Genomic DNA, 27860 nt, shown 5'->3' with positions numbered 1-27860 from the left:
ACAGCACTCTCTTAAGGAACTCTAGTGAAATGTAATCAGAGGACTGGAGGAGAGGGCACTGGCAAAAATAGACCTATTCTAACATGTTCTAGAGAATAACAAGTTAGTACCATTGTCAAGGTGCATGTTCTGCACCAAACAATTTTTGTTGTTCTTTTTTTTTTTTTGGATTTTAGCTAATTATAATTTTTAAATCACTGCTAGCAAGTGGTCCAGAAACTCCAACAGCCACCAACACTGGGACCCAGCAATTTTCAAACATTCAATTTGTGTTTCGAAATTTAGAAAATATTAATACAACAGCATCATAGTAAAAATCTCATGCTAAAATCTGGGGTTGCTCACCTGATTTATTTTTGTGTGAATGGGGTTAAGCTTCTGCCTCTGATTAACCTTGCTTACTAATTCCTTCTTCCTCCATGCCCACAAGGAATATGCATTTTTGAGGACACCATTCCAATGCCCTGATGCCCTCTTTACCTGCTTTGAAAAAAAAACGCCCAAATCTCTCTGTTCTTTTTCAATTCTGTTAGTATGTTGTACATATTTTCCAGCACCGAAACTGAAGTAATATCTACAACCGTGAAAAGCTAAACCTAGTCAGTACTAATAGAGTCATTTTTTTGTATGGCTATTAGGTCAAATTACGATTAGAAAAAAAATCATCATTACAATTCAGTCAAGTATAAATAAGAAAGCTAGATAAAACCTTGTAAACTGTCACCATTTAGAGATCTAATTCAAAAGTTTCAAACTTGAACTAACACTATCAAAATTCCGCCAGTTTGAAAACCAGTAAAAATTATTGCTGGAATCCAATAATTAAAATTTGGTAGTTTGTGCTGTGATGCAAGAGTGGGGAAATACTTTGTGCTATGGAACAAATACCCTGTAAAATCTGTAGCCGCCGACTAATTTTGATTTATCATTTTGCATCTGTTGCTAAGAAACAAGATACTGTGAACGTCAGGTGGTGGAGTCAATATGTTGAATGTTCTAAGCCAGTTAATCCACTTGCACTGGCATATGTATGGTTGGTTTTATGTTCAAAAGCAACAAAACATGAAAAGGAAACAGGAAACTTGCAGGTTGGATCTATAACTGCGAGTCCCACTCTGGTCAGGCACACCTCCCTCATCAATACCTCCGTAACCACAAAAACTCAAAATGGCTCTAAAAACCTGCAGTGCCAATTAGGCTGTGCATAGCAATTGCTACCCGTCCAGTCTGTCTGGGATGGATGTAAAAGGTCTGTAGCTCAAAGTCCACACGAAGTGGGTGTGTCTTCAATGTGTTCTGAATAGTGAAGTAATACTAAGGTCACTTCTGAATAATATTTTTCTTTTTTTGTCTGTATGAACGATCCATTGGTCACTCAGACCCTGTGTAAAAATAAAAGAATCCTCAAGGCATGAAAACATCAGTAATCTGTAATCTGCTGGACTCTTCCCCTGTCTGGGAAAATATTCGCCACAATTTGACCCAAGCAAATTCTTCTTGGTCACTCAAGGCTAAGAAAAAACTTCTGCTTGTAAGAACTGTAATTTTTCTTCTTCTCTCTCTTTCTCTTTTTGCCAGCAAACTACCACTCTGGTGGCAAATATAAAAGTGCAGAATATATGGACCACAAGGCCGAGCATACACCGCTAACAATGGTACATCTGCCTGCCCGTGCTGTCTGGGAGTCTCTGGAACAGGCTTTTTAATATTATTCTACAATATAAATGTAGGTATAACCTATTATATAAACCATCTTAGAACATAAATCTCCATGTACAAAAAAGACTAAGAATATCTAATAATAACTAGTGCAGTGTGTCAGTTTTTGTTTTTTTTGTTTTTTGTTTTTGTTTTGAAAGAATAACTAGGTAATATACGAAACTAGTTTCACACTCTCTGGTTGGTAAAAGAGATGCTGGATGAGCTACAGTAAAGGCAGCCTTTTACCAAGTTACCACCTATTACCATCAAAAGCCTTCAATAGAAAGCAAAGCTCTAGGATCATCCCGTTTCTGCTCATTATCAGACAGATAACATCACCCTCAAAGACTCTGGGTTCTGAAAGAACAAACTGGCCCAGGGTGCCAACTTCTGCTTCAAGTGAATCTGGGCCGTGTAGGGCAACAAGCACTTGTTTGCAGTCTATATTTTCCACCACATGGACTCACTAGCATCTCTCAGTAAAGACAAGGCTAGGGTAGTAGGTAAAGCACAATGTTTTACAATTAAAGGGCGCTTCACTGGTCAGCGCAAGAAATAAGTACAGGAGCCTGTGGCATTTCTTTTGGCTGTCCATCATGGGTGAGCGGAGTTGATCTCTGACCTCTGTAAAATAAGAGGAAGAAAAAGAGAGAAATCACTTTTTGAGAGTACATTATCAGAAACAGGAGAGGATGATGAATGACCAACAAACGCTTTCCAACATATCTTGTTTAATAGCTACCACTGACTTACTACTTACACCATTTAATTAAAACTGTTTTTATTCTTAAAGCTTCTTTATTTTTCTTTTTTAAGGATTTCTTATCTCAGTTCCTCTCATACAACTCAACAACATACTCTGCCCCCAAACAACCACCTCCATTACGTAGAGACAAAACCTGAAGCACCAACAGATTTGGTGAAATTCCCAGGAAGTGGAAACCTTTCAGTCAAGGGCTATGGTTCTAGGATGACAATTTTCCTCTGGATCTACTTATATTAAAAAATGACAGGGCTTCCCTGGTGGCGCAGTGGTTGAGAGTCCGTCTGCCGATGCAGGGGACACGGGTTCGTGCCCCGGTCCGGGAAGGTCCCGCATGCCGCGGAGCGGCTGGGCCCGTGAGCCATGGCCGCTGAGTCTGCGCGTCCAGAGCCTGTGCTCCTCAACGGGAGAGGCGACAACGGTGAGAGGCCCGCGTACCGCAAAAAAAAAAAAAAAAAAAAAAAAGACACATTCCTTTCCTTGACTTGCCCAAGGGGAAGAAGACTCTCCTATACTAACCGATGACCTTCAGGCTCATTTCTTGAGATATATAATAATAAGCCCGATTTCAAAACTTAAGGCCAATAAAAGGGATGGCCTCTGCAGAGAGAGGTGAACTGTGACTTAAAAAATGAATGAAAAGAAAACAATGAAACCCGCCTAACGAAAGAGAAGTCTCAAAGGCATATGGAGGGAGAATGCACAGGGAAGAAGGCAAGTACCAGCTCTGAATTTTAGTGTGTTAGAAAATCCAATCAACTTGGGCCAAAATCAACACATATGGAGAAAGAACTCTAGACAAGACTTAAAAAAATTCTTATCATTTGGATTGGATCTACATCAAACAGACATAGATCAAACAGTTATTTTTCATTCAGCTTGTTGTTTAATGAGTAGGAAGAAAAATACGATTTACTTCATGGTTATAAGAAAATTTCTTGGTACTTTCTATAGAGCTTCTCGTTCTAAAAAGATAGGATTGGGCACCTCCTTGACATGTCCTAATAGGTTTCCCAAGCCTCAACAATGCATACTCACTGCTCTGGCCTACGATGGTCTGTAGTGCACAGCACTGTGCTGAAAATATGGGATAGAGCAGCAGTGTTTTCACTGGTTTGACCGTTTCAATACAGTATCTTCTTCAGATTACGTGAAATAAAAGGAGCTATTTTAAAATTCAAATTGTATCTCTCCATAACTATATCTAATTTTCTTTTTCTTGATGAACAAAAAAGAAAATTAATACAGATAGATTACATTTGGGGATTTCAGAATCCAACGATCACTTAGCTAAAGATATTAGGAATTTAGAAAAACAAAACGTGTTATAATTAAGCCTCTGGATTAGTCTGTTTATTTATGTGGGGATGCTGTAAGAACCAACTATTCTATATGTTCAACTCTTTGTTCAAGAAAGATGAAATTAAAATGCTATTTTTTACTTTTAAGATTGGATGTGTAACAATATTACAAAAGCAAAAAAGAATTTTAACAAGTATTGGAAAAGGAAACATACAAAGAAAAATAAGTGAAAGATGAAAAATACAATGCAAAAACAAAAAAGAGCAAGCAAGAGGGAGAGAGAGAAATTGGGGTGAAAGCCCAGCTTACTCAGTGGAAAAAGAAAAGGAGGTAGGAGCATGAGGTGGCTGCCACGAAGTGATGGTTCCAGCTCCCAGGGGAAGGTCAGGTGAGATTCCCCATGAATCTCTATGACATGACAGATGCTTGCTTAAGTGGCACGCTGGAGCAGAGGCAAAGACAATGAAGTTCAAAGACTTGGATTCAGATCTTGACTCAAGTTTAGCTGTGTGCTCTTAGCAAGTTAATTAACCGCCTGTACCATCATTAAAATGGAACTAAAAAGACGCACCTGGCAGAGCTGATTTTAAGAATAAATGTAATGAGCTTCCATCCTTATAAAACTCCTAGTAAATAAACAGGCTCTCAACAAAGGTTAATTCCAATTTCCTACTTCCTGCATTCTGTAAAACTGCTTTTCTATGTTGGGTTTCTGAACCCAATATTAAGATTGCTTGTGGCAAGAATGCAGGTAATATATGTTTACCCCTAACTCTGTCGACCACTCTCTAAATTATGAACTAGGTGATGCCTAAGCAATAATTAATTGATGTGCAACCCAGGTACAATTACACTAAGCCTGCAGGTGGAGGGATGGCTGGGATCTCTGCTTTAACAGGTTAACCGCTGAAGTTACAACTAAGATTCTCCAAGGCTGTCTGTCTGTCTAGATAGTAAGAACACTAACCATTTGTTAGGTTGATAGTAAAATTCTTTTTTTTTTATGGTACGCAGGCCTCTCACTGCTGTGGCCTCTCCTGTTGCGGAGCACAGGCTCCGGACGCGCAGGCTCAGCGGCCATGGCTCACGGGCCTAGCCGCTCCGCGGCATGTGGGATCCTCCCGGACCGGGGCATGAACCTGTGTCCCCTGCATGGGCAGGTGGACTCTCAACCACTGTGCCACCAGAGAAGCCTGATAGTAAAATTCTAATAGGCAATATTTTTTCTTGCTAATGGGAGGTGTAAAAAAAAAAAAAGAACACCATTTTTCTATGCCTGCTAGCTAACTTAGGCAGTCATTCTCAAGAACACCTCATTTATTCACTCAGCCATTCACTTGTTCATTCGTCCATTGCGTAACAGGAACTAAGGAAGCTGTGTACATGAAGAATAACACCAGTGCTTTGCTTTCAAAGTGTACTGGAAGGAGACAGATGTATCAACAAATAACTACAACCCAGTGTGGCAGCTGGTCTAAGAGAGGTGTGCACAGTGAGTGTGCAGGACTTCGGGAGGAAGACTGAGAGAAGAGGACAAAAGACAGACAGGCCGTTCACCCGAGAGGAGGACGCACAAAGGCAAGAAGCGGGCTTATCTGGACGGGAGTAAGCGATTCCACGTGACCGCAGGACAGAGAGGAAGGTGGTGGTGACAGTGGAAAGGCTTGCTGCCGCTTTCTGCTGCTGCAGCTGAAAGTCACTGGGGTGGAGGCGGCTGGTTAACAGAGCAGAGGTGTCACCAGCCGTGCTCAGAAGGGGACGCTGGCAGCAGCAAAGGTGACTGTGTGGTGGCCCTTCCTGAGCCCTGGATTATGACCCCCCCCCGAATTCTTACATGACCTCTTATTCCCACAATTTATGGGGGCACTTAATAACACTCAGGCATATTTTTAATTCTTTTTGCATGCGCTATGAGTTTGTCCTCTGTGCTCGACTGTAAAACTTCACGAGTGGAGAAGTGTCTGTGCATTATCTCCCTCAGAGACCTGAGCAGATTTTAACAATGTCTGTCACCGTTCACTTGCTATTAGGCACTTGCAGTGTACACATGAAAAGGAATTCTGATAATGTACGCTCCCACATGCCACGGAGCGGCTGGGCCCGTGAGCCGTGGCTGCTGAGCTTGTGCGTCTGGAGCCTGTGCTCCGCAACGGGAGAGGCCACAACAGTGAGAGGCCCGCGTACCGCAAAAAAAAAAAAAAAAAAAAGGAATTTGACTTCTTGGAAAAATCTAGAGGCTATTTGTGAGGAGGCACTAGAACTGTAATATGACAGGTAAACAGCAAGAGGCAAACAAAGCTTCCATTGGGGTCTCCTAAACCTGGATGTGAAGGAGAATGGAGCCTGACAGATGGGTAGACACGTTGGGGTACATTTCAAGCTCTGTTGGGCTGAAGGCTGAAAACCTAAGAAAGAACTCATCTGTGGGTAATCCACTTTGAATAAAAACAAGAAATACCTGAATTCACAAAAGGCTTTTTTATCTTCCCAAAGGATCCATTAAGTAGCAGAACACCCAATTATATACTTAGAACTTAATATACTTTCTGTGGGACTTCACTGAGTTCAAAAGGCTTTCGTATCTGGTCTCATCTGAGCCTCACAACTTTGTGATTCTTTGGGGATATTGTTATACTAAACAGAAGATGAGAAAACGGAGGCCCAGAGAAATAAATGACTTTTTAACAAACACAGAGAGCTGAAGAAAAATCCAGGCCTTCTGCCTTCCATGAGTCAGATGCTGAGATGCTCTTTTTCCTGAACCACACTGTTTTCTTCCACTAGTACCACCAACGCCATCCTCAATGGGGGTGTTACCATGTGCCGGTACTGGGACACTAGATTTATTCTATATAACATCTCTATGAAATGCGAACCACTTACAGCCACAGTATAAAAGGAAAAACAGAGGATAGAGAAGTGAATGGTCTTGCTCAAGGCCTTACAGTTTTCAAGTGACAGAGGTAGGACTCAAACACAGGTCTGAGACCTGACTCTAAAGCTTTAATGATTAGATGATATTGCTTCTCTGCTCTCTCAGGCTTTTTCAGAAATGAAGCTTAATCACAGAATAATACTATGTTCAAAGTAAAATACCTGGTGGGCAATACTCCCTTATATTTTCCCACACTGCTGAACAGTATATATACTTCGGTTACCACCTAGTAAACAAAAGTCTCCCGAACCCCCATCATTGTGAAAAATATCACAGACCACATCAGAAAGGATGATTTGGGCTTCCATATCACTGTCTCCACCCATGTTCCGTGAAAGGGGGTGAAAGTGAACAGGTCCCCAGAGCCCAGGGCAGCGAGGTTCCCCACTGCTGACCTATGCACATTTTCCATGGCGGCCACTTCGGCCAGCGCAGCGAGGCTGAAGAACGCAGACACGGCTGGCATCTCCGGGGTGCTGCTCCGCGTCTCCGTGGCCTCCCGGTTGTGTGAGCATTCGTCATTGCAGCCCGTCTCGGTCACCTTAGCAAGACTCCTCTGCAGTTGTTCCTTTGGTTTGTCATCTGTAACGAAAGGAAAATTCATCACGAGAGGGATCGCTCTGTCCCCTCCAGAGAAGGGACACAGAGAAAACTCAGTGTCAGACAATGTGAAATGAGCTAATATGCTTTACTGTTCACTTCTGTCATCCACCGAATATTAAGGCTTTTACAGAATCTCTTCTTCCATGGGAATAAAACTCTTTTATTAAGCTCAACTGCAACCACGGGCAGCACCATGCCCTGAAGCTGAGCGGAGGAGCTGTGTTTTATCCAAGAACAAAGAATAGGTCAATCTTAGAGAAAGAGGGAAAAATGGACCGTGGCCAAAATAAAACCCAAGGGACTTGTGCAGAGGGGCCAGTGGATGCTGTAAAATGGCCCTTAAAAACTCAACTGACCAAACATTCCTGATGAGGCCACAGCATGCCCTACGGTGCACCGTGGGCATTCAGTATGCTGTGTTACCGACACTTAGGATAGCCTAAACTAATCCCAATGAGATGAATCAGTTCCAATGAGATCCTAAACTGTTATTTTTGTTCTGAAGACCTACTGAAAGGAAGCAAAGGGCCCTCTGGTATTTATGAAGAGGTGGCTGAAATGCTATGCCAATACATTTGTTGGAAGTAAGTACACTTTATACAGCCATTAGAGAGGAAGAGGAGTAATCTTTACCATGGTTTTTATAATAAAACATTTTAACTACAGAAAGTAATTGATAAAGGCTGTAAATGTCATATATTAGAACATGAAGTGCTATATGCTTTTCTACATAAAAGGGAATATTTTCTAAGATCTTTCACTCTTCCTAAAGCAAAAATGAGGCTATAACAATTTATACAACGTGAAAATCACAGAGCAGAATCCAGAGTGGAAAGGGAAGGAGAAAGGAGCCCGCTGGACTAAATATCATGAAAACTAGATTCTAATCGTCATCCTACTTAGTGGTTCGATGTGTTATGAAACAAAATTCCACCTCTTTGAGTTTCACTTCGTATATGACAGTAAAATTAGGGGTCTTTAATATACTTTAAGGTTTAACAATCTACATATGCAAAACACAAGTGCACAAAATTCACTAAATGACTTCGATCTCAGCATACAATAAGTCTACCAACTAGATTAACCTAAATCAGTTATTTATAAATATTCTCAAAAAGCATTCATTTAAACATTTTTTTTTGCTAGTTACAGAAGTCATTATGGACCCTTGACCTTTGTCTGGAAACTGGGTTGGGGTAAGGGGGGTGGGGAACACCTCCTTCAGGGCTGATAGAATGAGACGCTAGAGGCGCTGAAAGGCAGAAAGGCAGCAGCTAAGTCCACTAATGCTTGGTTGGTGTACCACCCCTAGATAGGAGGGGGAGATGCTCAGTGTCACTCGCTTAAGCCGGGCCCCTCAGGCAATTCCACAGAGGCCACCAGGAACAGTAAAGAGACCACAGGCCAAGACTGAAATGGAGAAATTCACTGTAAGTTAATATTTGGTTCAGGATTAGCCCAGAGAATCAAGAAATCCAGAAGCATTCTCAGGCTCCCTTAGTGGTCTGAATCAGCTGTACAGGAAATGCTGGATGCTTTCTTTCTCAGTTTTCTTAATTCATTGGTTTGAACACCTGATGATCTGGTTTGTAATGACTTAAAACGTGAGCCAGGGACAAAGACTCATCCAGTATTTTTAAAAGTCTCGGATCTTTGGGAATTTACTTAAGACTGTTTGTGTGCATGCTGAGAAGGAGAAGGTAGCTGACAGTCCTAAAAGCTACCTTTCCTTCCTAGGAATTCCGGACATGCTCTTGGGAAAAGAGCTATGATTTTAAAACATGGACTAAAACATGTACGTTTAGAATGCTGTAGGAAACCAGTTCTCAAGGAGATCCAGAGAGAGAAAATGTTACTGTGACCAGACTGACAGACAGACCCATTTTTCACTGAGGACCCACAGTTGGATTATAGTCATTTTCTGGCCACTGTGGCCCTGATGGTCACCTGCTTGCTCTGGTCATCTCTGTCTAAAGCTTGCTTGTCTTACCCAAAGTACCTCCTGCTGGTGATACCCGGCCATCTGCCGTCCTGACAAGGTGTGTGATCTTGGTTTTCCTTGCTTTTCTCTTTTGACTGCCCACCAAGGGTTCTTGCGTTGTTGTTGGCTCTGGAGTGCTGGGAATGGATGGGGCATTTTTAACCTTATAAGCAGGCTCTGTGGTGTTTTTGTCTTCTGAAAATATGGCTGAAAAAGGACAAACCATATAACGTTACACACAAAAACACAAGGCACCAACGTTGCTCTGGGAAGGAAGTATTTCTAAATGTCTGACTTATCTGAACAAGAACTTACATTTAGAGTTTTCAGAGTATTGATAGAAAAAAGAAATACTGACTATAATTTTAAACAAATATTTCTATAAATATGTGCTTTGATAAATTAAGTACAGAGGGATAGGATGCCCTCTCTATCTTTTAATAGAATACTTAACTAAGAGGCCATTGGAGTAACATTTTCCAAGTGTTTGGATCTTGCAGGTTGGTGGGGAGGACAGTGTATGCAAATCTGAATAAACTGTGTCCCAATAGACCACAATTTCTACATGTGGTCAGGGTCCCTATCTGAGATCCTTTTGACCAGCTAGTCCGGAAAGTATGATAAAAGAAGTTTCTCTTCTTCTGAGGATACTGAGATTAAGTATGTGCTTCTTAAATTTACACTTATCATTTGGACACCTGCTTTCAACCTCCAGGTTGGACTGATGAGAAAAGAAACTTTCTTTTATGCACACTGAGTACTCAGTAAGGACCTGGCAAACACTGATGAAGCCAGCACCTATGGAAACTCTCTCCCATCGGCTGAATTCTAGGACCAGGTGAATGTGCTTTAGGGAGATAATTTAATAAAGTACCACATGTCAGCAGGACACCCCGAAAGGTTAGTTTTAGGTACCCTAATTTTAACTGTTAACACCAGCAAATCATTTAACAGCACACACTTGTACCCTATTAGTCACTGTGTCAAGAGTAAGGAACACACTTGCCACCAAAGACTTTGCTTCCAGTTCAGATGGGTTGGGAATGCTGTGTCTCTTCTTACTCATTTCCTTAGGAGTTCGTCTCTCCCCCTCCCCCCTTAATTTAAATTAAGACAAGAATATGCAGATGTGAGTACAACAAGCATTTAGGAGTATATATTTGTAGTCATTTCCTCATTGGGGCTGTTTTTATTCCAGTGACCTAAGGGCTTTGGGGCAGGAGAAAGAGGCATCTTTCCATTTTTTAACTATCCAATCTCTTTAAGACAGGCATAGAAATTGTTTTTGACAAAGAAAAGGGGGAGTGTGGTTCAGGAAATCACACTGTCATGTTTGTTTGACATGACAAACTCTGTGCAAACTTAACCTGGAGGATACCAGGTGGTGCTCATAAGAAGGTGGATACGAAGGTAGATAACTGGAAATAAGACAATATATGTAATGTAGGAAGACAAAAAAAGCTAAAATAAAAGGAACAGAGCAAGAACAATTCAGGGTGTGAAAAAATGTACTTATTGGTATAAACACTTACATAGGTTTCATTTAAAAATTTTAATATAGCTCCCTAATGGGTTTAGGTACATCCTTGAGAAAGGAGGCTATAAAGTAGTAACATCTTTGCCCTCAAGCATTTGATTCCAGGCTTCCTATTCCAAAACAAGTGGGAAATAATTTCAATTACATCAAGAGAAAGGATGTAAAGCCGAAATCATACCATGATTTGTGGCTTGGCCTTACCATATTATTGCATAATAGATGGCTGTGTGTGGACAGGCTTAAGATAATAGTTACTTAAAAAAAACCCCAGAACTATTTGGCAATGCTCCCAAACACCTTTTTTCAAGCAAGTAATCAAAAACTAGGAAAAAGGCTCCTTTCAAGTTGTAGGTCTATATCCAGGTCAAACAATCTTAGTTATTTATACTTTGATAGTTAACAAAGGCCAGTGGTAGTACATATGCATTAAAAAAAAATTTTTTTACACTTAAATTTCAATAAAAGCTACCAGCAAAATGAAAAGATAATTTGGTTAGAAACACTCCAAAGGAGTTTCATGACTCTGCATTAGCCCTGAAGTTCAAAGCCTCCTATACAAAGAGGCCAAAGTCTGAGTTTACAGCAACCTCTACTGGATATTCACAAGCTTCAAAATTCTAGTTTCTTATCCAGGCCTATCAGTTGTCCCTTCTGATTACAGAGGGAAGCTTGTGATCTCTCCAGTATGATCACTGAATCATAGATGAATCTTTCAGAAAAAGCATGAACCTCTTCCCAGAAAAATCCAGAACTTGTGGAGATAAGGGTACGGCAGGATTCCAAATGTATTACATTCAAATTACTGCTTATGGAAAGAAAAACCAAGGAGGTCAAAGAAAAGGCATGGACACCAGAAAAGGGCTAAGAGGTCTGGGAAAGATGACCAGGTTTCTACAAGACCAGGGATAATGGAAATAACATAGTCAGAGAGAGACCTAGGTTCTACTCTTGACTTTTTAATTTACTAACTGTGGGACCAGGGGTCTCAGTTTCTTCATGTAAAGAAAGAAGCTGGACTAGATTAGCTCTAAAGGAGCCATCCAGCCCTAAAATTCTTTTCATTTTGCCACACAGCCTAGAATCAGTGTCCTGGCCAGTGTTTTCTATAGCCAGCTTCAGAGTCTCAAGGCTGTGGAAGAGTACTCCCTTCACTAGGACTGTTAGGTTTTTGTTTTTGGTGAGCCGTCAGCTCTTTTAATTTCTTTTCAGGGGTTACTCATTCTCCTATGTGTTCCAGATGAATTGATAAAAACACAATACGAAGCCAAGGGGATGGATGCAAAGGGACTGCAAATGGAAGGTGAATCAGGCCTTAAGGCAGACTGAGACCAGGGGAAGCTCAGAAACCAGCAGACAGGAGCCAGGGGGTCAAAGGCAGGGCAGCCAATAGATACAAGTGATCATCGAGTCCCAGAGGTCTGGAGGCTGGGAGATACTGAGTGAATCAGGCTGCAGACCAAGTGAAAGAGGCAAAAAAGGAGAATGCATTGGAATTTCTCATAAATCACTGGAAAAGAGGCAATGCAACCCTTCTATATGTTGTCTTCTCGAAACCTACTGTCAGATCAAGAAGTAATCACAGGGCCTATAGATCATCCACATTTGAGAAACATGTAATGTGTATGTAATGTGATCGCATGTAATGTGATCTTGCTGGAGTTAGGAAGAGAAGGTTAGAGTGAGTCTACCCCATGCTTTGACCCATGGGTGACCCCTAGAACATCCTGTTTTTCTGGCGGCCTAGACCGATGACAGTCTTCAGGGTCGGTGCTCAGGGAGAACCCTCTCCTAGGAGAGAAGAATTGGGGAAGGCAGGTAAGGCTAAGTCAAAGAAGTACAGTTGACCCTTGAACAACACAAGTTTGAACTGTGCGGCCCCACTTATAAGTGGATCTTTTTAAAGAAATACATACAATAGTACTACACAATCCACAGCTGGTTAAATCTGCAGATGCAGACCTGCTGATATGGAGGGCCTGGAGGGCCAGCTGTAAAGTTAGACATGAATTTTTGACCAAGGGGATGAAGGGGGAGGGTGTACCCTTAACCCTCACTTTGTTCAAGGGTCAACTATAATTGTCTGGGACAGAACAGTAGATCTGAGTCCAGCAACATTAGCAAAGAGAAACTTCTTTTATCATCCTCTCCAGACTAGCTGGTCAAAAGGATCTCAGATAGGGACCCTAACCATATGTAGAAATTGTGGTCTATTGGGACACAATTTATTCAGATTTGCATACACTGTCCTCCCCACCAACCTGCAAGATCCAAAACAAAGGCTTAGTGGTGCAAAAAATTAATAAACAGAAACCTCAATTAAACAGAGTCAGGAGACCAGAAGGAGGAGCTCTCATGCCCTGTGATGACAGCAGAGCCCAACAGAAAAACAAAGACTCCTCTCTTCTTTCCTGGCAAGAACTCAGCCAATGAAAAGCCATGGACTTGATTTACCATAGCCTTACCTACTTCTTTCCTGCCTATAAAATTCTCCTTCCCTTGACGTGTGAGGACTTGCATACCATGGTTGTACACCTCAAATTTATATTCTCTGCTGATCCAAAATAAACCCATCTTTGCTGGAGAAGTAACTGGCAGTCTCTTAGTTTCAGGTCAACAGCGGTGAGGGACAGGAAATGAAAAAAACTCAGAGAGGGAAAGAGCCCAAAGTTGTATACCAAGACAGCAAGGCAGCTCCTTTTTTGCCCTCCCTGCCAAACTAATGGAAATGTGAGAAAAGAAAGGTTTTGTCCTCTAAAAACAAATTAGTCATTTCTCTTTGGGCTTGTAATTGAACACACAAACCTACCCAAGCACCACCAAACGAGTCCACAGGGCTGATTTTTACACTCCACAATAATCATAACATACTTGGAGCATATCATGTGAGGGTGATAATGTGAGCTGATTCCTGGAGCAACATTAGGAATATGGCAATCAGAGACTATCTTGTTTTCCAAACTCTGCTCCCAAAATGTAGAGTAAGTTTTTTTGGAAAGCAGCACTGTGCTTGTACTATACTCCAGGAGGTCACTAAAGTGCTCCAGAGTCACGAATTCACATGCCAACTACAGGAGGCAAACCTGCACTGAAATTATTACAGCCAAGTCTGGAATCTCATTGCCATGGGTCAGGCTCCCATGAGCTGAAAATGCAGTTAACTGCTGAATGGAAAACAGGAATCAAATGAATGAGCCTTACCTCAGATCCTGCGGACCTTGCTGAAATTATAAGGCAACTATTTTGAACTTAGGAAAAGAGATCAAGTTAGCCTGAGTGTGTGGATCATATTTCAAAATCTAACTAGAAAACCAGATTTTTCTCCCCTGTAATTAGATTTATGTATTGTAAAGAAACTAATCTTTTAGAGATACCTAGTTTGAGGTTTAGGTTTTTTTTTCTTTTCTTGTAAGACAGCATTTATAATTTCAACAAATGAGGGCTATCCACAAACACCTGAAAAATCAAAACTGCAATGCCCAGTGTACTTTAGTGCTGGTTTCTTCCCTTCCTGCTTACATTGGTCAGGCTTCAATTCCTTATCATGTATTTGGGGCTGATAAGGTCTCCTTAAATTGACTGGAGATACTGTTACGATTAGTTTTCACAGAAAGTATACATGAAAGCCCTCTGGAGACATAAAGCAGTATAGTAATCATCACCATCATTATTACTACAATTAGAAACCTCTACCTTAAGCATGAACACATGACACCATAAGTTGGTGGAAAGATAAACACAGTGGCAGAGGGAGGTCATCTTGGTTTATCTGAAAACTTTAATTCTAGCCTATAGGCAATCTGTTTTTTTTGATCTGCAAAAATTTCAAGAAGTAGTTTAGCGATTTTGAATTTTAAAAGCATGGGGAGAATTCTTAAAATAGATTATAAGCATAGCATTTAAACCTCAGATGTGATTACTAAACACCTGAAAATTTCTAATATCTTGGGGAAAAAAAATTCAAAGCCAATTATACTCAGGGTGGTGTAAAAAAAGGATAGTGAACTTTAAGTCATCCACTTTAACAGAAGCCAGGAGTGGCTAACAGCTGTGAAACCTCAGTTGAGTCAATATTTCATTTATAGACATCAGCTACAAACAACTCCTGTCTAACCTTTGCCCAGGAGAGCCTACACATGCTAACTGTCCTGATTATGGTTTCATTTTTCTGTCCTTATATATTTATAATATCCAAGGTAAAGTTTTAATAAGCAATGATACGGACATAGGTGAGAAAGAGGATGGAGTAAAGGGCCTAGATAATTTACAAAGCACGTAGTCACCACCTGAACAAGTAAATGTAGGGGATGTTATAAAAATAAATAACAAAAAAAGTCACTGTAAGTTACTGGTTAACTTCCAACCCTCAAATTGATTCCTTTTTTTCTGGCCATGTAAAATGAATTTGCATCTACACTAAAGGACATGCAATTTTCAGTGCATGTTCTCCACAGTTTTGTTCCATATACATTAATAGTAAATATAATTAAACATCAACAATAATAAATATTTCCAACTAAACCCTTTGGACTGCCTAGAAGACTCAAAATTGATTTGCTTTTCTGACCTCCAAAGGGCAGAAAATTAGGGCTTCAGAATATGGTATTTTTAGTATCACACCACCCACTCAAGATATCACAGTAATAAAATCATCAGGTGTTAGAAGGGAAATGAAATGTATAGATCATGTATTACTATGCCTTCTCATTCACTCCACCCCTAAACACACATATCTTACAACAGAGTACAAATGTGGACAGTGAATCCTAGTAAGGTTAAATCGTCTGTCCTATTGAAAACTGCTAATTAGTGGCAGATCTGAGACTAGCACCCAGGTCCCCTAATTCCTACTTACTTCGCTCTTTATACCACCCTGGCCCATGCTATGATACCTCCTTTTATATGAAGTAGGGTTTTCATTGTTTAAAACCAAAATATTTAGAATAGTATCATTTTAAGAAAAGAGTAACATTGTCTTAAATGCCTCTTTTAGATTCCTCTGATAGTTCATCAGTGCCTTACGTTCATTTTTAAAATACACAAGTGTGAATGTATGTCAATTTGGGGATGTTAGGATTTAATGCTGAGAGCAGCACAACAATTCATATTTTGTTTTACCAGCAAAGTGCAGAAATGATACTCCACAGAGGTTGTAAATGTGAAGTAACAAGCCAGAAAAGAGATGTACTGCTGGCATTTTCTGTAAAAGCAAAATGACACAAAAGCAGACATGCAGCTCATGTGAACTGTGCCTACCAAACAACAGAAGTTCAGGTTTATAATGAACTCAAATTTGAATATTTTTCACAAATATCTTTAAAACATGAGTATTTTTTTTTATAAATGACTTAGGCCACATGTGCATTTTAATTTTTTTCTCCTTTTAACAAAGAAATGAGGGTACATTTGGAAATCAAGAGAATGGACTTGTTCATCAAGTTCCCCATAAGTAAATCAAAGGGGTAATAAATCAAACGATGATCACTACGGTCCCTTCTAGTTTTCAGATGAAGTGACTCCTCATTAAGCACTACAAAAATGTTCAGCTCTTCTAAAATATCTAAATGGAAAAGAGAGCATCAGTGGGAAGAATGGAAGGATGGCTCCTTACCACCACGAAATCAACATTCACCTAAGGGTTCAATATTTAAGAAGAATTAAAGTCACAAATAAATACGACTGTGGGAAATTTTGAAATAAAATCTGTACCTATAACATCATACCAGTCAATATGGGACTTTTCTTTGGCTACAGTAAGCCTCGGGGACATTCCATTTGATCACAGTTAGAGGAAGTGGGAGGTGGGCTAGGAAGGAAGTTCAGGTCAGGAACCATGTCTGCAGGGCACTCACGTCCAGCAAACCAGGAGAGCCCCATGCTGCCCTGACTCCCCATGAGCACCCGCCTGCAACGTGAGCCACAATACTGAATAGTTTTCAGTTATGAAAACCTCTAATTTCTGGTTATTGTGGTTTAAAGCTTACAAATCCCCCTTTCACAAATTAAACTCCAAAGGACACACAGCCTGACCCTTAGTAGGATCAAAAATCTATCAGTTTTGATTTGAAAATTAAAAATAACCCAATTATGAACACTCAGGTCTAATGCCGTTGGTTAAACCTATATAAATTATGCCAGTTTAAACCTACAAAACTTATGCCATTTCCAGCACAGACTACCTGAAATGATACAATGAATGTTGCTTCTTTTACCTTCTGTAGGGTGAATGGCATCCAAGAAGAGTTGCTTGTTTGACCATTTATCCCCACTTCCTAAAAAAACAACAGAAAAGGAAAGTGAAACTCTACTAGTATAGACACATACACTATAAAAATAAGAATACACAAAACCACTTCAATAAAAAGCATTATCACACAAATGAAGCAGAATTTTACTCAACTACTTAAGTCTCAAAACTGCATTTGCCAGCTAAAATAATTAGGCCATATAGGAAATGCATTAAAAGTAAACAAATTTGCCTTTTTAAAAATATGTTGTTGGATAATTTCTATGACTTTAATCAAGATAACCTGAAGATTGGTTGAAAGGTAAGGATAAAAGCTGACATTTTACCTAAAGAGTGATCTCTCTCCACTGGAAGCAGAGAATAAATATTAACATACAAAACAAAACTAAGAGGCTAAAGTGAAGGTGAAAATAAAACCCAAATTAAGCAAAAGGTTACACACAGGAACACAGAGGCACGTATGTCTACACATGGAAGACAGCTGCATTTAAAGCCTCATTCCAGAAACACGAAAGGCTCCACATCTGGCCATGCAAGTAGGATGCAAATGGGCATCAGGCTCATGGCAGTCACAACACTAACATGCAGGAGATGCTAGAGAAAAAGCCTGACTTCCAGGACACGTGGCTACACTGAACCAGATGGGATTTATCTTCTGTGTGAAAGAAGAATAGGAGTCTGACCTGTGAGAAGAGACAAATCTTCAGATGAGCCCTGACGAGGTTCAAGGGCCTATCCAGATCATAACAACGAGACAGATGCTCAGAGTAAAGGGAGGGTTGAGTGCGTATATTTCTAGTGCCCTCTGGAAATAACAGTTATGTGACTGAAGGAGGTGGGAAGAATCTGACAAAGTATATAAATAGAAAAAAAGAAGATAGATAGGTTACGATGTAGGAGTGGAATCCTCCTGGACAAGAATCCTCAAGTGTCAGAGAAAGTATAGCAACTGTGGGACTTTCATACGCATACGAAACTGGTAAGATTTCAGGAGGCAGGAAAATGTGGTCCTGCTATGAAGGCTGCCAAACATGAAAAAAACAAGAATAGTCAAAGAAAATAAGTGGAGAAGAGCTCAAGAAGACTAAATTAGAAAATGCACCAAATACAAATAAAAAGAAGCAATTTCAGGATTCATATGGAACTCTGAAAATAGAGACAAACATGGGATTTCAGTAGGAATCCAAGTGAAGAAGATCTCTCTTTGCAATTAGCTGCAGAATCTAGAAACAATGAATATGCCTGCGTCAGGAGCGGATGACATTGAAGCAAGCAAAGGGGAGGTAGAGGCAAAGGCGGTGCAGTGAAGCATCATTCAAAGATGAATTCACAATGGACGTGGCCAAGAAATCTTAATGGAGGATGGAAGGCACCAATACCTTTTTCCGGAACATTAGGCTTCTCCTTTTTGTGCTTATATTTGCTGACAATTTTGTGGAATAAGTTCTTTTTCTGAGACTGGAAAGGACCTACAGACAATATTAATATAAATATATTTAAAATTCACAATGTTTCATAAAAAAATACTGTGTTTCTAAACAATTACACCCTCCCCCAGCTTGTGGAATAAGCAAACTGATTCACAAGAAATGTCATCTTGCATCTTTTCTCATCTAACTCGTGCTTAGCGTCCTTCCCTAGACTTACTGAAAAACCAGTGAGATTTTCCTTAGAAATATATTGGACAGAAGTCTCCATTAGGGCTGGGACTCCCTCAGCAGAAACTGCAGATTTAGTGACTAGAGACAGACCATAACCAGTAACAGCAGAGTAGATGTAGTCTGTAATAAAGAAAAGGTTTTACTTTAGATTCCTAAATACCATGAAGGAAAGGATGGCACTGGCATTTCATCTCTCCTAAGAAACTGATTTTCACAAGGACAGCAGTTTGAGGACAACTTTTGGGTTGGCCCGACAGCTTTCTAGCCTATTCTGAGGATATTCTAGGAGGAAAAAAAGTGATTTAAAAATAGAAAAATATTTGCCAAAACTTTTTTTGGAGGGTGGTGGGGGTAGGGGAGTGGGGAGAAGTCTCAGACTGTATCCTAGTTTTTTCACATAAAGAAAAGAGAATTGGGATTTTTCAGTCACCCATCAGAAAGGCCAACAACAGCACTGACCTCCAAAAAGCAGGTTGCTTTCTACACTTGACTGATATTCCTATGTGAAACTGACATTTTCCATAACTTCTGTTTCCTCGTGTGTAAATGGGGATAATAATAGTGCCCAAGTCACAGGGCTGAAGGGAGAATTAAAAAATTAGAAGCTCTAGGGCTTCCTTGGTGGCGCAGTGGTTGAGAGTCCGCCTGCCGACGCAGGGGACACGGGTTCGTGCCCTGGTCCGGGAGGATCCCACATGCCGCGGAGCGGCTGGGCCCGTGAGCCATGGCCGCTGAGCCTGTGCGTCCGGAGCCTGTGCTCCGCAATGGGAGAGGCCACAACAGTGAGAGGCACTTGTACCGCAAAAAAAAAAAAAAAATTAGAAGCTCTGTAAGCTGCTCCTGCTGCCAGTGTCTGCATCCACATGCTCTGCCTTCCTGCCAGAGGTAAACTATCTGTGCTCCTATCTAAAGTATACAATAAAATGGTTTTTATATTCACAAATATTTGCAGCCACCATCAATTTTAGAACATTTTTACCACCTCAAAAATAAATCCCATATTCTTTAGCTATCACCTCTCCCGACATCTGTATTCTCCCTATCCCAGACTGCCCTGGCTAGAACCTCCACTATAATGTTGGATAGAAATGGTGAGAGTGAACATCCTTGTCTTTATTCCCTATCTTAGGGGGAAAGCAACAAATCTTTCACCATTAAGCATAATGCTAGTTGTGAGGTTTCTTTTTTTTTTTTTTTGGTGTCTTTTATCAGGTTTAATAAGTTCCCTTTTATTTCTGAGTTTGTTGGATGTGAATCATGAAAAGGTGTTGAATTTTGTCAAATGCTTTTTCAACATTTTCTACGTCTATTGAGATGATCCTGTGGATTTTTCTTTGTTGTTGTTTTACTGATATGGTAAATTACATCAACTGATTTTTGGATGTTAAACCAACCCTGCATTCCTGGGGTAAAATACCAATTGGTCACGGTATATAATTCTTCTTATATCAATTCACTTTGTTAGTATTTTGTTAAGGATTTCTGTGTCCATATCTGTTAGAGATAGTGGTCTGCAATTTTTCTTTTTTGTGATGTTTGTCTAGTTTTGACATTAGTATAATACTGGCCTCATAGAATGATTTGGGAAGTGTTCCCTCCTCTTCCAATGTTATGGACAAGCTTATGAAAAACTGGTATTAATTCTTTAAGTGTTTGGAAGAATTCAGTGGTGAAGCCATCTGGGTCTGGTACTTTTTCGATTACTAAATTCAATCTTTACACTAGCTATAGGTCTATTCAGATTGTCTACTTCTCCTTAAGTCAGTTTAGGTAGTTTGTGTCCTTCTAGTAATTGTCTGTTTCATGTAGGTTATCTAATTTACCGGCATATAACTTTTCATAGTATTCCTTTATAGTCCTTTCCAGTTTTGTAAGGTCGGTAGTAATGGCCCCTATTTCATTTCTGATTCTAATGATTTGAGTCTTCTTTTTCCCTTGGTCAGTCTAGCTAAACATTTATCAAATTTGTTGTTCTTTTCAAAGAATTAGCTTTTGGTTTTAATGATTTTCTCTATTGTTTTCCTATTCTTTAATTAATTTCATTTCATTAATCTCCTCTCTAATCTTTATTATTTCTTTTCTTCTACTTCCTTTAGGTTTAGTTTGTTCTTCTAACAGTGTCTCAAGACAGGTTATGTTATTGATTTGAGATCTTTCTTCTTCCTTAATATATGCATTTACACCTATAAATTCCCCTCTAAGCAATGCTCTGGCTGTATCCTACAAATTTTAGTATGCTGTGTTTTCATTTTATTCATCTCAAAGTATTTTCATATTTCCCTATTGATTTCTTCTTTGACTTATTGGTTATTTAGAGTGTGTTGCTTAATTTCCACATATTTTTGAGTTTTCTAAATTTTTTCCTGCTGTTCATTTTTAATTTCATTCCACTGTGGTCAGAAAACATAATTTGAATTATTTCAATCCTTTTAAATTTACTGGTTTGTTAAATGTCCCAGCATACTGTGTATTCTGGAGACTGTTCCATGTCCACCTGAGAAAAATGTATATGATGCTATTGTTGGGTGGAGCATTCTATATATATCTGTTAGGTCTAGCTGTTGTATAGTGTTCAAGTCTTCTCCTTCTTTGTTGATATTTGGCCTTCTTGTTCTATCAAAACTATTCTTTTTTCCATATCATTGCTCACCTTCTGATACATTATATACTTTTCTTATTGTTTAGGCTTGTTTATTCCTGGTAGTCCCACTAAAATGTAACCTCCTTGGCAGCAGGGTTCTTTGTTTTCATTCACAGATATATTCTACATGCCTAGAGTGGTGCTTAACACATGACTGATTCTCAACAATACTGTTGCATGCACAAATAAATAAAGCTCTTAAAACACTGATGGCATCAATAAAGAGCTCAAGAAATGACAGTTTTTGCCATTATTACTGATAACATAAAGGTGTACAAGTGTTTTTTGATGACTACACCAAGTCATCCTAAATAACCAATAGCAAATACTTCTGAATTGGGTGGTGGTGATCTGAAATGGAAACAGAAAACATTTCTTATTTGTTTTTTTGGGGAGGTGGGGGGGGGAGTGAACAAAAAGGGAAAGAAAATAAATTTAACAAATACAAAGAAAATATATAATCTACACTAATATTATAGGTATTCCCTATAGTCCATTTGCAATTACTCATATGTATTTTATACAGTCTAGGAAACTGCAGGCCAGTGCACATGAATGACAGACACATGGGTAATCACAGAAAACAGAAGAAGAAGAAAGCATAAAAACAATTCTGAGACTTCTCAGGACCATAAGGATCCTAGTGATTTACCCATAGGAAAATAATTTAATAATAATAAGCTATTGCCTCACAGGGAGAATGATTTCTGTGTTCATCACTGTGTATGAGGACAATGGGATAAGGAAGTGGTTCACAGAAGCAAACTGATTTGATGTATGGAATGGGTTAAGAAAGAAGAATAGAATACATATTTTCAGACCAAACCATACTCAGACAAATCTAAAAAGTATAATTTAAGGACAAAACTAAATATAGAGCTTGCCAATTTTAACATAAAAAAAGAACATCCAGGGTGGTTTAGTACATAGAAGAGCTCCTGTAAACTTATATTTTTAAACCTCCTTGCTGCTAGCCATCCCCAAACTATAACTATAAAACAAATCTAAGCAAATGACAAGTTCAGATAAAAAAGAAAGTGACAAACTTGAAGGAGTAATAGATAAGATATGATGGTATTCACTGAAAAGCAGTAGTTTTAGAGTCAAGAAGTGAACAATTTGATTCCTGCCTACCAGGAATTTTTCCATAGTTAATTATTCTATTAACATAGAAATATGTCCATGGAGGGAAAAGGTAGGAAGTCAAAAGCAGAGAAAAGAGTTTTAGAAAGAATCATTCAGAAAGCAAAGAACTGGCAACTGTCTTTCACTAAAACACCATCTCATGTTTCCATGCCATCTCATCTCATCTTCCTACCAAATTTCTTTAAAGACTGTATCAGCTTCCACTTCCTTATGACAAAATCACCTGTTGCTGGCATATAAACTAGCTTAGGACTCCACGTACATTTTGGGGCTGGATGACCTGTGTTTTGAAGGTATCAAACTCTTTGGCACCCCAACTTCACAGCTGGGTAGAAAATAGCAGAGACAAACCACAATCTGAGAGGGTAAGAAGGGTGCCATAGAGACATTAACAATAACTTTTCCAAAACATTAATGTTGTTCATGGTTTGCTGAAAAATGGACATGTTTTGGCTGAGAAGTGTAGTGACATAGGAGCCATTTCAGTATTAGCATGGTATGAAAACTTTTCAAGGTCAGCAAGTAAGGTGAATTAAGTGAACCTTGCTCTGGAGAACTATTATAGGAAACAAGTGTTCGGCATAACTAGAATGGTGGTGGCTTAATGTCCAGTTTCTATAGTTTCATGTTTTTAAGCTATAAAAAGGGAAGAAGGTTTATTCTAAGACTAGGCTGTCATTTCTGTAATGAACACATAAGTGATGAATGACCAGTGAAACAACAAATTCCTTTGCAATAATTTATAGCAGAGCTTCCCTGGTGGCCTAGTGGTTAAGAGTCTGCCTGCCAATGCAGAGGACATGGGTTCGAGCTCTGATTCGGGAAGATTCCACATGCCGGGGAGCAACTAAGCCCGTGCGCCACAACTACTGAGCCTGTGCTCTAGAGCCCGTGCTCTGCAGCAAGAGAAGCCACCGCCAATGAGAAGCCCGTGCACCGCAATGAAGAGTAGCTCCTGTTCACTGCAACTAGAGAAAGCCCATGCGCAGCAACAAAGACCCAACACGGTCAAAAATAAATAAATAAAATAAATAAATTTATTAAAAAAAATAATTTATACCAAAGTGCTCCCAGCTGCTTGGCATATGAATCTGTGGACTGGAGTAAGTTCAAGTAAACCAGCCACAATCAAGTTAGGATTCACTGAGGGGAAGGGGCCACCTTAGTGTGCTAGACATACATGCCTTGTTTAAAAAAAAAACTCAGGATTATACTAGGTATACCTTTTATACATGCAAATGTGCTGTCACCATGTTCAAGAAAATGTCTGGTGGCAGTGAAGACTCTCAGTTACATGGCGAAAAACAGAGTTCTGCCCAACCTGGAAGCTATCACTTCCTGATAGGAAAGGATGGCCTGGCTTTCATCACATTTCAGCTCTTGAGCACAGAAAGTATCTTCAGGTTGGCTCAAACCCAAACAGGGGTTCCTGTCCTCAGTCTTTTATTTTGTAAACCTGCTTCTTTTATTCCACTGTGATTTTTAAAAATCTCAAATCCTTAACCATTTGAAATTTCAATCTTGCAGTGTAAGTGTGAATTGGAAAAAAAAATGAGAACGACCAACAGTATGTTTGTTAATGGGCAAAAAACAATGTGAAAAGATAAAGAAATAAGGGAGGAGAAATTAAGTCAAGGGTCAAGCTCAGGCATAATTTAAACACTCTAAATTGAACTCAATTAACTTTTTCTCCATGACCCTACTTTGCTTGAAAATTACTATTTTACAGAGCAGTCCGACTTCTGAAACTTTTGTAAAAAGTGCTTCATACATTAAGAGTAAATACACACTTAAAATAATGTGTCAAAACAAACCTCTTAAGAAGTTACAATTAAATTTAGATTTATAATTCAAAGCTTTCATTTGAATATATATAAGTAACTGCGGGAGAGAAACCAGAAAACACTATAGGAATGGGCTGCTTCAGCTGACCTGCATTGTGAGTTAGATGGATTATAATTTCCTGGATAATTTGTTCTTAGAAGCAAAGGGAAATTCTATTCCTAAATCATCTATATACTAAGCCTACTATAATGTAGTCTGAGTCTCCTTGGAGGAAGGTGACAATTATTTTCATCCCTTTTTATTGTAAAGTTTCTGACAAGACCTATTACCTTATAGACATAAGGGACAGGGCAGAGATAGTGGAGGGGACGATGGAAAAGGGGAAGACTACTTAGAAATACAGATATAAATAAGAAGACCACTGGAAAAACAGAACTGTTAAGCCCAAGCAGGTGCTACGATTTTGAGATATGTAACTATATAAATCATTTTCCTCTAGAAATTACATTTCATAAAAATTCTATACATATAACCTGGAGGAGCTAAAAAAGTACCTAGTATAAGGCAGGGAAAAATTGTAATAAGTGCTGAATAACAAATATAGGAGAAAATAAAATACAGACAAATGGCAAACTGTGGGAGAAAAAATGGGGTTTCCTATGAATACCCGCTCCTTTACTAAAGAACTAATGATCTCACTCACAATGTTTGCTTTGAACGATTCATTATGTAAAGATGCAAAGGGTCTAGACTCCAAGAAATCAATCTCCTCTATCCTCTAAAGATCAGGCAATTACAGCACAGCTGGTATGATAATTTCATTAATAACTTGTAGGATAGTACACTGGCACTGCTAATGCCAAATTACAATCAGCCACAAATACTATTTCTTTAGTTTGCTAAATAGAGAATATATTATTTAATTTCTGCTTTATTTTAATCACATTTTGCTCCACAAGTCGGAATGCAGAGCAAAATCTAAAGCCTTGACAGACCTCCTACCTATGTAATTATTGATATCCTGTATAAGAACCAGGGACTTTGTGGCTTGAGAGGCATAATGGAAGAGTTAAGGTGATACTGTATAAAGTATACTCCAAAACTCCAAAAAGCTATTTCATAGCAAAAGAAATACTGTTAATCTCAGCTGGGAGAGGAAAAACATATAACAGACAACCAAGACCCAAGAGCAGGTCTCGTGAAAATACATTCTAACTTCAGGGTTTTATAGCTTTACAAAGATAAATCTACTGTTACTATCCCTGAAGGATAATTTGGCCAACTGCAGAGCTCTAAAATGAATGTCTCCAACTGCAAGGAGTGGAGGAAGAGAATACATCCTGTACAGCAATCAGTTAAGTTCCATTTTATTAGCTTGTCAGGTATTTATCAGCAACTTTAAATCCAAGAATTATGGGGCTGATGATACCTGGCATCTTTGGGCTCATGGACTACTTTACCTATTCCTAAATATCTCTAGGGCACAAGGACTGTCATTTCATTTGGCAATCTATTACAGTGCTCAGCTACCTACCTGTCAACAAGCTGCTTTATTTCTTTCCTATGTATCTTGGGAGATCTCAGAACAACCCTATTTTATTTTCCCAGATGAGCAGACTTGGTGATGCAACGTTTCTTTTTTAGTTCTTTATTCACTAGACTTGTTTTTATTAACCACAGCGGAAAGCCAAGCTAATTCTAAAATCACTTTTACATTCTTCCCTGCTTTTAATCATGAAGGGAGAATATTTTTCAACCTTTCAGATTCATCCTGAGATACAGGTCTCCTCAGTTGTTTCAATTCCAGTGTACAATGGGGGTTTTAGGTCTTGAGGGAAAAAGGTTTACGTTTCTTCAGACATAATTTTTCCCTAGATATATATACCTTATATACTTCCCCAAATCCATGAAATTATATATCCTCATTAACATTTATCTTTGATCATTATCCATGATTGTTAGATTTGGGCAAGATTTATGTAAAGATATATGTCATCATCTATCCATCTATCCAACTAAAAAACACACACACAAAAGAATTAATCTGATTTGCCATAAAGCAAGCAGCAGGTAGCCTCTTTTACAGGGTAATTATGAGAAATCTACCAAATCCTGCTCAGAATTCGATCCTGGAAATAACAAAACCTTGGCCACACTAGTTCTTCATCTCTCCATTCACTACCCTTATAGGAGAGCTACCAAAAGAAGTCTTTCACATCTGTATGGAAAACTAGAGGTATATTTGCCCATCAACCTTTAGACCTAAAGTAAAATCAGAAGACGAGTTTCTCACTGGGAGCAATACTGTCATTTAGGGTAGGACAATTCTTCATTGTACTTGAATGTCCTGGGTGGGTTTGGATGTTTAGAACCCCAGCCCCTGCACCACAAATGTAATGGTGGTCCCAGGTGTTGAGACCACTGAAAAGGCACCCCCCACTCTTTAAAACCCCTCTAAGGGGCTTCCCTGGTGGCGCAGTGGTTGAGAGTCCGCCTGCCGACGCAGGGGACACGGGTTCGTGCCCTGGTCGGGGAAGATCCCACATGCCGTGGAGCAGCTGGGCCCGTGAGCCATGGCCGCTGAGCCTGCGCATCCGGAGCCTGTGCTCCGCCACGGGAGAGGCCACAACAGTGAGAGGCCCGTGTACCGCAAAAATAAATAAATAAATAAAACCCCTCTAGGAACTACAGTGTTGCCCCTAATGAGTGCTGAGATCCACCCAAGTCAAACTGATAATTTAAAAAGCTTCCTTGATATACACAGAGGAGAATCTGATATTCTTGAAAACACGGCATTTTTCTAAATTTAACGAAACCAATAAAAATTATATTGCCGGAGTATTACAGGGAGTTTTACTTTCATTTGATTCACACTGCCAGTAAAGAATAGTGTCTCCCTATTAGGTGAATGGAAGGATTTCACTACCCCAGAGTCCAACCTGTTGCAGACAGACAGGGAACAGAAGAATTAGGCTCAGCCAGCAGTTTCTGCTCAAGAGAAGCTCAACATTCCCAATCTGAATTCTGGAGAGCAGGAGGTCGAAGACCATGTATAACACTTTCAAAAGAGCTACACACTTATGGGCAAATGTATAGGCTGAGATGCCAAAGGACAAAGGCTGAAGAGACTTAGGAAGGAAAGAAGAGAGAGAGAAGTAAGGCAGGAACCAAGATAATCTTGGAAAGCAACCTGAAATTCCAACTCGCTGCTTCAACTGTAAACCCAGTTACATTATCTAAAGGGAGCTGCAGACGCTGAGAAGAGGCTTCAGTTAGATTCTGACCACACTGCAGGAAAGTACAGCACACATCTAACCTTTGCTGGTTTTAGTCGGTTCTGAGGACATATTTCCAGTCTTCTTCTTTTTTCTTGGGACAGGTACACATTTCCGGTCAAATGTAACAGGACTATACTGAGGGAGGCTGTTGAATTTCTTTTCAAATTCTTCATCCAGCTTTGCTGAGCTAATAAAAGAGGGGAGGGGATAGAATCAATCAGCACATGATGTAAATATTTAAACAGAAAATGATCTAAGATATATTTAAAGATATTCCATTTGA

General features: G+C 39.5%; 1 protein-coding gene across 10 annotated transcripts in view; it reads right to left on the bottom strand.

Annotated features, from left to right (window-relative positions):
- Positions 1-484: 484 nt before the first annotated feature.
- The window catches only part of BBX (BBX high mobility group box domain containing), a 277999-nt gene continuing 250623 nt past the window's right edge, over positions 485-27860 (bottom strand). For 8 of the 10 annotated variants that reach the window (XM_030836707.2, XM_030836705.2, XM_060298038.1 and 5 more), the window contains 6 exons: positions 27616-27764; positions 18446-18535; positions 17032-17091; positions 9295-9492; positions 7097-7283; positions 485-2325 (listed from right to left, as the gene is read on the bottom strand). In XM_030836707.2, the coding sequence (XP_030692567.1) occupies positions 2238-2325; positions 7097-7283; positions 9295-9492; positions 17032-17091; positions 18446-18535; positions 27616-27764 (772 nt within the window). In that variant the 3' untranslated portion in view covers positions 485-2237. The remainder of the gene's footprint in view (positions 2326-7096; positions 7284-9294; positions 9493-17031; positions 17092-18445; positions 18536-27615; positions 27765-27860) is intronic. The other 2 variants (XM_060298037.2, XM_060298039.2) reach the window with 2 other exon arrangements.

The sequence above is a fragment of the Globicephala melas genome, chromosome 4 (assembly GCF_963455315.2).
Source record: "Globicephala melas chromosome 4, mGloMel1.2, whole genome shotgun sequence".
Taxonomy (NCBI): Eukaryota; Metazoa; Chordata; class Mammalia; order Artiodactyla; family Delphinidae; genus Globicephala; species Globicephala melas.
This window is presented reverse-complemented; position numbering and strand designations above follow the sequence as displayed.